The 12458-nt window shown below is 55.1% G+C and overlaps 2 protein-coding genes across 2 annotated transcripts; one reads left to right on the plus strand and one right to left on the minus strand.

The window, feature by feature from the left end:
* Window positions 1–2221: 2221 nt before the first annotated feature.
* Window positions 2222–3927, minus strand: B0T26DRAFT_652010 (uncharacterized protein; the record flags this gene model as incomplete). The annotated part of the gene is made up of 3 exons (XM_060438328.1): window positions 2222–3333; window positions 3398–3556; window positions 3852–3927. The coding sequence occupies 3 exons, from the start codon at window positions 3925–3927 to the stop codon at window positions 2222–2224; spliced, it is 1347 nt and encodes a 448-aa protein (XP_060293105.1).
* A 2584-nt stretch (window positions 3928–6511) lies between these two features.
* Window positions 6512–7200, plus strand: B0T26DRAFT_723104 (uncharacterized protein). The gene has a single exon (XM_060442612.1). It carries the CDS (start codon window positions 6562–6564, stop codon window positions 6931–6933), a length of 372 nt encoding a protein of 123 aa, XP_060293106.1. The 5' UTR covers window positions 6512–6561; the 3' UTR covers window positions 6934–7200.
* Window positions 7201–12458: the final 5258 nt, after the last annotated feature.

The following is a 12458-nucleotide window of genomic DNA, read 5'->3' on the forward strand; positions in this document are numbered from 1 at the left end:
TCTGCACCTGAAGCAACACCTAATCAATCCCATCCGTTTTTGGCCACGCTTATGTCTGAGCAACAAGCAATCGACGGCGGCGGCGGCGGGTATCCAGGCGACTAAAACATCCGCCACTTCCTTCGACGGACCCTATCCATCTGTGACAGCCAAGTAAGGTAGCTGCTGCAAGGAGTGGACGATAAACAGCAAAAAGTATTCTTTTTTCTTTCTCTTCGAAACAAACCTGGGAAAGGCACATACCTCCTGCCTGGCACGTTCGCTTGCTGCGAACTGAGTGCGAGGTCAAGTTACACAGCGACCACCACCACTAGCAACCGCTGGCTGGTTGACTAGTTTTCGTATGTACCTGGTAGGTAGGCATGTAGGTAGCCGGCTTTCCATATCTACTTGGTTGCGTATGTATTGTATTTACAATGCCTCGGCAAGTTGTTCACCATCTTGGTTCTTGCCTCGGAAAGCGAGGGACCAATGAGCCCGTCCCAGTTCGGCGGGCCAGGTCAGGTCAGGTCATGAAAAAGGAAAGAAATGTTAAGTAAACAAGAAAGAGGAAGCAAAACATCGCATACGCGGAAGCAGAAGCAGCAGCATCGGCAGAAAGCGGGAAAAGCAGACAAAAGACAATATCGTGCCACCGTCACTCACTCGTCAACTAACTCCATCCTATCCCATCTCGTCTTGTTTACGCTACCTACACAGGCAATATCTCCAAACTGACCGTTAGCCATACAAGGAGGTGAACGGGGTTCGGATACAGACATACACACCCGGCAGAGGTAGCAAACAAGACAGGCTAATTGTAAGGGTGGATGAGAAAGAGAAGAAGAAGAAGGGGGGTGGGGGGAAGGGGTGAAGGGGGTATTGTTTTCTTCAAAGCCCAATTGTGACAAAAATATATTATATCGTATTACATACACACATGGGGACACGCACATACATGCAATACATTATCGTCGCACAACATCAACAACCTGCGGCATCTGCCAAGAAATTCGGAGGCGTGAGATGTGAGATGTGAGGCGTGGCGGCCGACTGGGTCCCGGTCGGGTCTCTCTCTCTCTCTGTCTACCTTTTTCTCTTATTCGAGTTCTGTTTTCATGGCATGACATATGGTCCCACTGCAACTAGATGTGGTCCCCCAGGGAAGCAACATGGAAGAGCAACCAAGCAAAGACAGATTAGACATGACCGGCACTGAGACTGGCACGAAAAACACAGACAAGTCAGAAAAGTAAAATATAAAAAAAGACACGGGTCAGAAACGGCCCCAAGCAACGCGAACTGGAAAGGGCCGAAGAGAGAGTCAAGACGCCGGCTTGGCGGTAGGCCGAAGCGAAGCGCACCGACTTTAGGGTGCGGTGTACCGCTGACACCCATTTGTGGTCGTCACATCCGCGCGCATCGAGAGGCGGGCCCGCTGCTCTTCTTGGTCTTGGCCGAGGTACAACCGCACTCACCCCGTAGGTATCCTGCCCTGCCATCCGGCCTTGTTCGTTTTCGCGTATAAACTCGCACACACATTGTAGGGCATGAATACATGGCAATCGCGTTGTCAAGGTGGCACAAAGACATGTTTGCTTTGCCTGTGAGAGCGTTCAATTTTTTCGTATGTACGGTTCAGATGTTCCCTTCGAATTTCCCATCAGACAGAGCCCCTTCCCGCCCGCCGCCGCCAAACCCAATGCAGTCCTGTCAGTTCCCGTACTCCTCTAGTTCCTCTCGTGTGACGACTTTCCAAGAAAAAGAAAATAGAAAAAGTCAGAAGGCCCTCGTCCATAGATGCGTAGTAGAGGTCGAGTCAGCTGAAAGTTATATACTGGGTATGTTTGCATCAAGAGACGTTTCTTTCTCAAGACATGGGGGGACTTGATTTGCCTGAATATAAAACGAAGAACAAAGCACCACTAAACTTTTTTTTCGCTCTTTTGATGCCACAAACCGCCGGCCACATGAGAATGCAATAATAACAAGAATATGTAAAGTGAAAAGAAATAGCGACCGCGTAATGCCAGGTTATCGAGACAAAACATCATGATGTCGTCCAGTTTCATGTCTGAATATTCCAACCAGCGCCTTTGCGAGATTTTTGAATGGAGCGCTTAAAGAGCACAAAATCTGACAGAAAACCACCGCGAACAAAATATGTACTTGGCGAAAAGAACTCGCCCGAGTGACCGCCCCAATTAAGAAACGGTATCTTCGTGTAAAGCCGTCAGGGAGGTTATTGGCCATCCCAGAATGACGGTATGTTGCTCTCCGTGGGAGAGTCGGTAAGGTTTGGCAAGCCACTATAATCGTTCATCCAGTAAGCCGGGTCATCCTCAAGAGAGGTAAACCCACTGAACGCAGCGCTAGTGGTGATCAGGGTCGAGTCCTCGCCGGGAAGAGAGGCAGGCGTAGGCAAGTACTTGTTGCCGCCCTTTATGAACCTGTAGTCGTCGAAATCGAGGCTGGAGATGTCGGTCCCCCCAAGCAGGCTGGCCTGGGAGTTACCCAGGTTGAATCCACTGCTCGCAGTGCTATTGCGGTAAGGGTTGGTGTCATACTCATCCAACGAATTCGGCAGGAAGTCCTCGACCTCTGAAACCTCGCCCGAAGTTGAGGTGTTAGTTGTCAAGGTTGGAACCTGCTCCGATCCAGTAAAGTCATAGGCGCCGTAGCTCTGTGGCTGACTGTAATTCGACGGAGCAAAATCCGTCGCCTTACGGGCAAACTCGAGGCCATCATAATGGCTCCAGTCGACCGAGGCAGCACTCAGGCCGGCGCTAAACATGGGCTGGTCGTGATCCGAAATGTTTCCGAAAAAGTCGGCGCTGTTCGGTACATACGGCGGGTATTTGATGCCCGAAAGGTCGAGGGGCGGCAGCTGCCCATTGAGCTGGGCAAAGGACGAGGAGGCACCCGTCAAGAGCGGCGAGGTAGCTTCCGACTTGACCCTGCGCTGTGTCTGCGTCATTCCATCGTCAGTGCTGCTGCCAGCCGGCGAATTGCTGCTCCGCGAGTCGCTGCCTTGCAGGAGATTATCCATGGAGCGGTTCCCCAGGCTGCTCGTGCTGTGTAGAGAGTTAACCCGGCTGATCTGGTAGGGTCCGCATTTCTGCGAGACCTTTGGGTGCTTGTACGTTGGCTTGGGGTGGCCGTTCGCATTGAAGGATAATACGCCGTCGGAGCTGGTCGTGTTGGCGCGGCGCCGGGTACGGGAGCTGGCCTTGGGGCTCTTAGGCTGCGGGGCGGCTTCCCCGTCCGAGTCCGATTCTGGCACCGTGTCGAGCTGTGGTTGCTCCTTCTTGTGCGAACACGTGCACCGACCGCCGTGGTTACAGCAGCAGCTATCTGCAAGCAGATGACACGAGTCAGAGGAGCACGGCCTTGATCAGTCGGACGCGACGAAGCTCACCCTTGTGACCCTCGACGGTCGTTTTCAAGTGCACGCACTTGTGCGTCTTCTCGCCGCAATCGCACTTGATGTGCGAAGCGCGGGACTTGCGCATTGCACGACAATGCTGACATTGCGATACCGGCCGCCCTTTCTTGTTGATGTGTTGGAGGGGTCGATCTACCGTAGCACAAACCCATGTCAGCAACGCAATTGGAGACGGTCAATTGGAGAATTGGGGGGATGCAGCAGCAGCGCCGGGGTCGGGGCCGCAGCAGGATCAGCAGCTTGAGCTTGCTTGGGAGAGGAAGAGGGGGGATTGCTGCGAGAATGTCCCAGCGGTGCTGCCTCGGCTGCAACCGGCATGCACTTCTTCGCAGCGGGCTAGAGAACCCGGAGCTGCGGAGTGATTCCCGATCTCGAAGTGCGTATTGCAAATGTGCAAAAATGCAAGGTGCAGGCCAAATTGACTCACCATGGTGCTGGCAATTGCTGACCCGATGGCCCCTCACACAGGCCTCGCAAGCCCATTTCTCTCCGTCGATGAGCATAATCGTCGCCAAGTAGGCCAGTCCAGTACTGGCTGGACTGCAGGGAAGAGCGGTTCACGACTAATGCACGAAGGCGACTAGTCTGTGTGGGAGAGGTCTGCTTTTCGAGTGCGTTCTGTCTTTGGGCGGTCCGCTGCGGCAGGCGCAAGCGACGAGAGCTTTGTTGCTCCGTTAGTCGTCTTCGCCCGAGTCCAAGTGCAGATGCAGCAGCAGCAGCAGCAGCGCGCGTTTGGCAGTCGGTGCTACGCAGCGGCAGAACAGTAGGGCCAAAGCTTCTGGGATGCCCGCACTCCAAGACTTCGAGACCAACGGCGTCGCACACACACTTATCGGGTCATTGCTCGCGGGACATGTTGGCGTAAAACTTTTGGTTAAGGTGCCGAAGACTCCGGTTGATGCCCGTGCCGACCGAAACAGGTACCCAGCCTAGAATGAGCGAGGAAATGAAATAAAAATAATGTGGGCTGAGTGGAGATGGATGTTGGGTTGGGTCGCCGAGCGGTGATGTAAGTCGAACAAGAAGAGGACCGGCAGCCGACAGGACAAGAGATTGGCGGTTGCAGGGTTGAGTGGGGTTTTTCAGGGACGCACGCTGCGCGAGACGAGACGGGACGACTGCAAATGTGGAAACTTGGGAGAGCTCGCCTTACTAGCCGGCTGGGCTGGGAAGCTCAGCTGCTGTGAGATGCAGAGCTAGCACAAAAGGCCAACCGAAACGCGAGCTGTGTGACGGCTGGTCTAGTTGGCACAGGTGGCAGCGCAACCTAATTCAGGAGCCAAAATCAAAGCGACGGCGTCGGGCTCGCTCCTTTCGAAGAAGTGACCGTTTTCAGAAACCCAGGAGCTCTGTGACCTGGAGCATGACGCGCAGCACAGCAAACTAAGGTGTGTGTATCCGTTTGTAAATACGGAGTACGACCGCCAGTCGGTAGAGGAGCGGGTGCTGGCCAGGCCTGCGCAGTGGGTACGAGTGGCTTGGGTTGGGTTGGAGGAGGATGGGGGGATGGATGCGACGGCGGCGGGGTGCGGTGGCAGAAACCTGGAAGGCCTGAAGCGGCGTCGAAGCGGAGCAGAGCAGAGCGCAAGACGAGGCCAGGAGCGTGCCAGAGTCTGACGAGCACGGCGAGGGAGGTGGGCTCTTTTTAATGTCGGACCGGCGTGGGATGGACTGCACGCTCCATTAGGGTCGTTGTGTGAAAGGATCTATGTGTGGGCTCTTTGGATAGTCTCGGATTGGGGCGCTAGCCACCACAGACGAACATCGTGAATGTATGTAAGGTATGTAATGTACGGAATAAGGCACTTCTAGGGAGACGGCGGGCGTTCTGGCGAGTGACGAAACGGGGGTCCCAGATCGGGGAAAAGTACTTCAACATCTAAGGCAAGTACATGACATGCCGTACCGGCTGCAGGTGCTGACGACAGAGGAAGACCGGGTGTGCATGTATGTCCGCAAGTACATCAGCCCGTGCCTGGCTGATGTGCTATTCAAATGACGGCAGACTGGTTGGCCCCGGTGTGGGCAGCGGGCAGTGGGCAGTGGGAACGCCAACGCCAGCGATGGGGCAGGATTCTTGGATGGGCGCCAGTGCAGTGGTGGTGGTGGTGGTGGTGGTGCCCGTGGACATCTGCGAGACTTGATGCAAGAGGAAAGGTCCAGGGTCGCCAGCGCGGGAGGTCGGCGCAGGTCGGCGCAGGTCGCAGGCCTGCGGGCGTGGACCGTGGGCGGCGTTTTTGGGCGAGGCGTGCAGTCCAATGTGGGTGTGTGGTTTTGTTTTTTTCCTCTTCCCTGGCTCTCTGCTCTCTGTGGCTCCTTCCTCACTCGTCTGTCCCAGTTGTACTGGATACCTGCCACCCGCGCGTCACTGAGCTAAGGTAAGGTGCCCGGGCAGTCCTGGGTGCGCAACAGGCTCCTTCCCACCTACAGACCCTCGTCAGTCTCCCCTCGTAGTCGCGGTCGCCGGAGCTGGTGAGGGTGCAAAAGACCTCTCCCCCCAGCCTTCCCGGAATGGATTACTGTCGCCCCTCGGCGTCCCCCGACCATTCCCCGTTTTTCGTCTCAGTCATTCCCATTTCCAAACAAGGTTGCTTCTGTGCTTTCAGCAGCAAACCCACAATGTCACAGACGGGCTGCCAAAGGCGGCCGAATGCCTTCATAACATAGGTACCTGCCTTACTTTTGTCCCTTACCCAGTCCGTACTCGAGATGCAGTCGGCCCTCATGGACTGTGAACCGAACCCTGTACGCTTCCATGTTTGCCGGCCCCACTACGGAGTGCTGCCCTGGGCACCCAAATTGGACCTAGGTACCGAAACCCATCAACAATTACCTGACTGCCAGGCGCGCTACACTGCACATCGGCGGCATCCACGGGCAGCACTGGCGATTCGGAGTGGGGTGCCCAGGGCTTGGAAGTAGGCCCCTCGGCGGCGCTTCTCTCAGGATGGGTATGGGTAAAACCTCCCCAATCAAACAGGGAAAACAGGAACAGGCCCGAACAATCTCGACTAGCTCATCTCTCATGTACGATGGGATGCATGCTCCATTCTAGCTCTGTATGTAGTATGTACGGAGAAGGGGCAGCAACCGTCGATGTCTCCATCCTTTCCGTTGTTCGGTGCGCTGGAGTGGGGATGGAGGGGCGTCAGACTCTTCAGTTCAGACGGGCCCCACGCCCTCGAGCTGTGGCTAGGGAGCCCCTCGCTTCCCTTCTGCCGCCGCTCCAGTCTAGTGCTGCACTCTGCAAGACAGTTCCAAGATGGATGGCAGACCCTCCATGCCTCCGTCCCTCCCCTCCATGCCTCCACGCCTCCACGCCTCCACGTCCATCTCCGCGCCTCGCTCCCAAGGTTCCTATGCCGGCCAACACACCGAGCGGCAGCGACCACTCACACCGCAACACTCGTTCTAGCTCAGAGACGCTCACTCCGATCGTCCACTCCACAGCGCCCATCATGATATCTCTTTGCAGCGACTGCCATGGCAGAGTTTTCTCCATCATGTAGGGCACCCTGAGTATGATGTCGCGGCCAGCTTGCAGGACTGGGCTGCATGAGGAGCAAATTCAATCTGTCTAGCAACTACCGCTTGGAATCTATCTCGATCGTCTTTCCTAGGGCGGCCTGCAGGCTACCTAGACGTCGTCGAGAGATGGAGGCCAAGAGGAGAGGTTTGAGCACGGACGTGGGGAGCCACCTCCCTCAGACTCACCTTCAACATCGTCGACCTATGTCCCGGCGCCGAGCACTGGACCGGGCTGGGCTGGGCTGGGCTGGACCGGATTGGGCTACTCACTTACCTTGGGGATACCTGTTGCTGGTGCTGCTGGTGCTGCTGGTGTGGCTGGTGCTGTGCCGCTGTTGGAGTCGTTCGTCAATCCCCACGACCTCCCGCCGTGCTGGGCGCTTACATCCCGCGCGTGCAAAACGATATAAGCCTATTCTGCCACTACGGATACAGCCTCATCAGCCGTCTGCGCAGGTGCCACGACAAGCCCGCTAGAAGAATGGATGCACTTCGCAGTGTTCTTGGCGGGAGCTGGCCCGGCCGTCGACCTGATTGAATCCTTGACTTCCGCCTGCACGCCAGAACCGTTGCACGATTAGAGGCAGAATGTTCCCATATTACCAGGCTCCGCCGGGCCGCGTCGATTGCTCTCGTGCCTTTACTACGCGGATGGCAACGGCAGTGTCGAAACCGCTGACCAAATTCACAATGTCAAGAGCTCGAACAAACTCGTTGCCTGCCAACCTGGCTGGCTCCCAGCCGCGCTGGGGTGAGATTGGAATGGATCCTCAACGACGGTCGAGACTGCCAAGCAGACGCCTGGCCTGCGGGCGGACGGCTGTTCAAATCCGTGTCTTTCGAATTACTTGAAGCGAGTGTGTAAGTCGCACACGATCCTATATCCCGAACACAGTTGCGAGACTGCCCTGTGCACTCGGCGCAATGGGAACTACCAATGCAGCGCAATGGAACCGCGCAGTAAAAGAAGAACGAACAGGCTTGGTATTGGCTCGTCAAGCAGCACCTCGTATGGACAGAAACTCTAGACAACGCTGTCCCAGAGTCCGTGCTGAACTGGGTGGACCTGTGGTCTCTCATACCGTAAGACCCTACGGAGTACCCTAAAGGTAAAAGCCCAGAAAACATTTTGCTAATGTGAGGTGCGGGCAAATACAGAGCCTTGCCCTCGTTCAGGTAAGGTAGGCACCCACCCAGGTAGGTAGCGCAAGGCCGGGAAAAATCGTGCTGGATGCAAAATGCCAAAGTCTTCCCACCCACCACACTGTCTCTGTTCTGGCCAAGGAGAGCTCGGGACCACACACGGCTCCCGCATCTCTCCCCCAGAAGAGAATTCTCCGGCACCTAACGTGATGGCTTCTTTGAGTCCATTGAACGCCAAAGCCCCAACCGGCTTAGCACTTCACCAGGCATCCCGACTTTGCCCTGCTTGACTTGCCTTGCCTTAGTTCCGGCCCAAGACAGTCGTGTGCAGCCGAAGACACCTCACCATTGCCTCCTCACTTCTCACCCGCCCGCCCGTCTCTGCTGCTGGACGTCTTCCGGCCCCGTCTGGTGGCCTTCTTACATTGCTGCATAGTGGCAGACGTCTTCTGACCAGAGCGCTCCAATGGATTCTTCACCTCCAACATCCCGACGAGGAGAGTCGCTTTGGCAGCCACCCCACGTCTTCACGGCTTAGGCGGTTTTTTGGGATACATGATCCTGCGATCGGCACTCGGTCGTCTGGCATGACACACTCACGTCTCCATTCATGTGCAGACCCTACCCCCCATGCTGCTGCCCGCCAGCCGGTGCTGTTTTCTTTCTCTACTTGTCATGCATTTTCTGTGGACTTAATAATAAAGGATGAAAAGGGTGCCGGATGGTACCTTATTTCTCGGTCTCTCTGACTTGTCCCGGTAAAATCAGAGTTGGGCGTCAGAATATCAACGTCTAAAACATGATGTGGCTTACTACGCTTGGCCGACTTCTCCGTTGGACTTTGTTGGAAGACCTCACGGGGTCAGCCCTGCTATTGCTATTCTGGTGGTCACAGTCTGCAATTGCCAGTCTTTGGGGCTTGACCACAAGTCCCACGCCGAGCCGACCGATGGTGGGAGGCGGAATGCGGTGAATCGGCGACCGAGAGACAGTGGCTGAAATCTGGGAGGTACCCGTTACCTGACGAGTCATTCCCATTCAAGTCAGAAACCCCCGAAAGAACAGAGGCGAGTAAAGCTTAGTCTGGCACGCCCAAGGCTGCCGTGCCTTGCGCCCATATGCGGGGAAGGCAACATTTGACCTGGACAATAGAAGCTCGACTGCCTGGGGGTGTCATATCGCGAGATACATACTTCTCTGGCGACGGGTACGATTTGGTATCACCAACTGGCAATCGGATCGAAACACACAAGTTCACTCAATTCCCGGGGCTAGGCTCTGCTCGGCCCATTGCGGATCTTGGATTTGGTCGGGCGGATAATATCCGAATGACACACATCGCAAACACCTGGGACCGGTTTGGTGGCGGGCCTAGTTTCCGGGCTGTCCACGAAGGTGCATCTCTGGTTTGATGATTAACAGCCGGGCTCGACGAGACGCACTCTTCCAACTTTCGAAGCATTGTAAAGGTTATCAGCAGCGCAGCGGGCAGCTTGTGTTACACGACTCAGCAGTCTTTCTTCGGTCGGTTTTCTAGAAGCCCGGCTCCACAGCCACCCTAGAAACCGACGACCTTTCAATGAAGGCTTGGCGGCCTCTGAGAAATTGAAGTTTCCAGGAAGCCAGCCGTCACGGTCAAATTGACAGCAACTGACGAGTACTGCCTACGGTGTCTTGTGCTAGTGGCCTTTACCCCAACCCCTTCTGCAACGCCCGCTTCTCGGCTATCGCAAGCGTGCCCGCATTTTTCTCATGTGCGGGCTGGAGGTGCATCCCAGTTTCTTCTCACTGGAGCGGAAATGGCGAGCTGGTGGTGTGGTGCCCTCGCCAATGACGTTGCTGCTCGCCGCTGCACAAATGGCGAGCTGCTGCTCGCGTGCAGCTTCTCCAGAGTCCGCCGCCGGCTCCAGAGATGGGAAGAATCGGACAGGGTTCTCGGGGTACCGACTAGCGATTGGTGGGGGTTGGCTGCAGAGAAAAAAATCAATCGACGCCTTGCAGCTTAAGTGAGCAGAGCTGGGTCTCTCGACCCCTCATCTTCACGATGAGATTTACAACCCCCACGCTGACAGGCTCCAATTTCTCGATGAAACTAGCTGTCCCCCCATGCCTCCCAACCCATCAAGGTCATGAACTTTGTGGTCCGTGGGCACCTCATCATCCTTGGGGGTCACGCCCACATCCCTTGACCGGTCTCGCCGTCTGCATATAATGAAGCTGGCGAGCTTGGACTAAGACATACTGACGCGTGCCAAATGACACGACGGCGCCGCTATACGGCGTCTCCAGCCCAAAGGGTTTTCATTTTTTTTCTCCTAGCTTTCATCATCCTTGCATCAGTGTGCTATCCAAGCACTCTCCTGCAGAGGATGTGGAAATTCCCCACAATACGGGCCTGAGCTCTGCAAGCTGCAAAGGCTCTCAGGTTTCCTTCCCCCAAACCACGCAGTGCCGTCTTTGGAAGTTGTCAATCGTCTTGGCTTGTGTGAGAGCCAGTCTTGACGGCACCTGTCTAGACCCAATGGGGATTAAAACTCCCAACTCCAAGGCGGCCTAAGACGGGTAGAGCCAAAGGCAAACATAGAGCCTTCCCATTAAGCTTCCAAGTTGGAAACAATATGGGAGACGCTCTGTTCATTAGCAGGCCAAGATAACGAAGGCACTACCTAAAGCTATCTAGTTGGATCTTCAGGGACACAATACCGAACACACTTGCCACAGCCAGCGTGTGCGAAAGCATAGCACTCAATATCCACGGCCCATTCTCCATGGCGTGGATATTTCGGCTGTTTGACATGGATAAAACTACCCGTTGCTCGGCGCCCGCGCTGAGAGGTCGTCTTGGTTCTCGACGAGACGCTGGGAATCAGAAGTTACATGACGACAGGACTTATATCAGGGCGCAGAAGTTGGGGAGCCTAGAAGCTGGGGGCCAAGGCGTGAGGAGGTGGCATGCAAGACTATGTCATGATACCATCACAACCTCGAGCTGCCAACCATGAGGGTTCCTATCCGCGGCCGACGGTGGGAGCTTTGACCACATCGGGGTGCTTTCCGCCGGCGCCCCCCTCCTTCTCCGGTGCCCCGGAATCTGCTGATATGCATAAAGCCCTAAATGCAGCCAACATTGCATTTCCGGGAGATGCTTGGGAAGATAAGATCAGAAAGGATGAGTGCGATTAGGAGTTCAATTCTCAGTACTGGTATGCTGTAGATATTGCCTTTTGAGGTTGGGGTCGGAATACCGGGCACAATGCTAGAGCCTAGACAGATATTGATACTAATTAGAGTTTTCCACACCAGGAAAGGCTGGAACCTAATACTTACTTGACCTGTTGTTTTCCAACGTGACTGGAATCGGTCACTATTGGGCGAAGGGGCACAATCGATAGACCTACACTCTTCGATCAGTTCCCTACCCAGAGCTGGAGTAAGTCTAGTAATTGGGTAAGGTAGGTACCCTAGGTAGGTAGGTAGGTGTATCAAGAGGTCTCTCTGCATTATGGGCGAATCTGAGTCTATAGACTAGAACTACTATGGATGATGCGATCAGAGAAAAAAAAGACTTTGGAACTGTACGCTGAGAATCTACCTGTAGGACCTTAGGTTGGTAACGTAAAGAGCTCCGTACCTTACCAAGCTTGATACGGTAGGTACGGTACCAGCATACTCTGCAGTAAATCCCCGCTTCCCCCACTTGATCCTTCCGAGTTTCCCCTCCCTTTGGTCATCTTTATTGGGGAAGGTGCCCCCGCAAGCTTCAGAGGAATCAGATGGTTCCTGTTAACGTAAAACGCAGCACCGCCTTTCGTTCTCTCTTGCTCCTTCCAGACAGACCGGTGTCTGCCGAGCTGCATTTGAGCCCAAGGTGGCGCGCACTTTCGGTCAGTGAAAGCAGAACTACTAGCTACTAGTAAGTTTCATCCTAGTTGGATTGTTATTTATGTCTTGCAGCTCTGTATGATCGGGCCTAGATAGGCTAGGTAGGCGATTGATACACTCTCTCCCTTTGACCGGGCAAGGGGGGTTTGCTCAGCTCGAGTGCCCTGATGGGAGGACGGGCGGAAAGAAGATCGGCTCACATATTGGAAGGACACCACGCGATACGATTCCAGGATTTCTTACCATCTTGTTGTGCTAGGTCACGGCAAACAGGGCTGCACGAAGGAAAGACGGGAACGAAGAAAAAGGAAGGGTCGGACGGCAACCACGCAGCCCCGACCCCCGCACACATACCCAAGAACCAAGAACCTCCTAAGGGCTAAGCCAAAGGCAAGGCGAGACGAGACGCGGCATCGCCCGATCCAAACCCGTGCTGAACCGAGCTGAGCTTTCCGGCCGGACGCTCCCGAGGCTCTGTCTC

Source organism: Lasiosphaeria miniovina, assembly GCF_030549165.1.
Source record: "Lasiosphaeria miniovina strain SMH2392-1A chromosome Unknown B0T26scaffold_6, whole genome shotgun sequence".
Classification (NCBI taxonomy): domain Eukaryota; kingdom Fungi; phylum Ascomycota; class Sordariomycetes; order Sordariales; family Lasiosphaeriaceae; genus Lasiosphaeria; species Lasiosphaeria miniovina.

Bases quoted from the DNA above. Each gene is read 5' to 3' on its own strand.
- B0T26DRAFT_723104 (XM_060442612.1), top strand. From the start codon at position 6,562: ATGGAGGGGCGTCAGACTCTTCAGTTCAGACGGGCCCCACGCCCTCGA.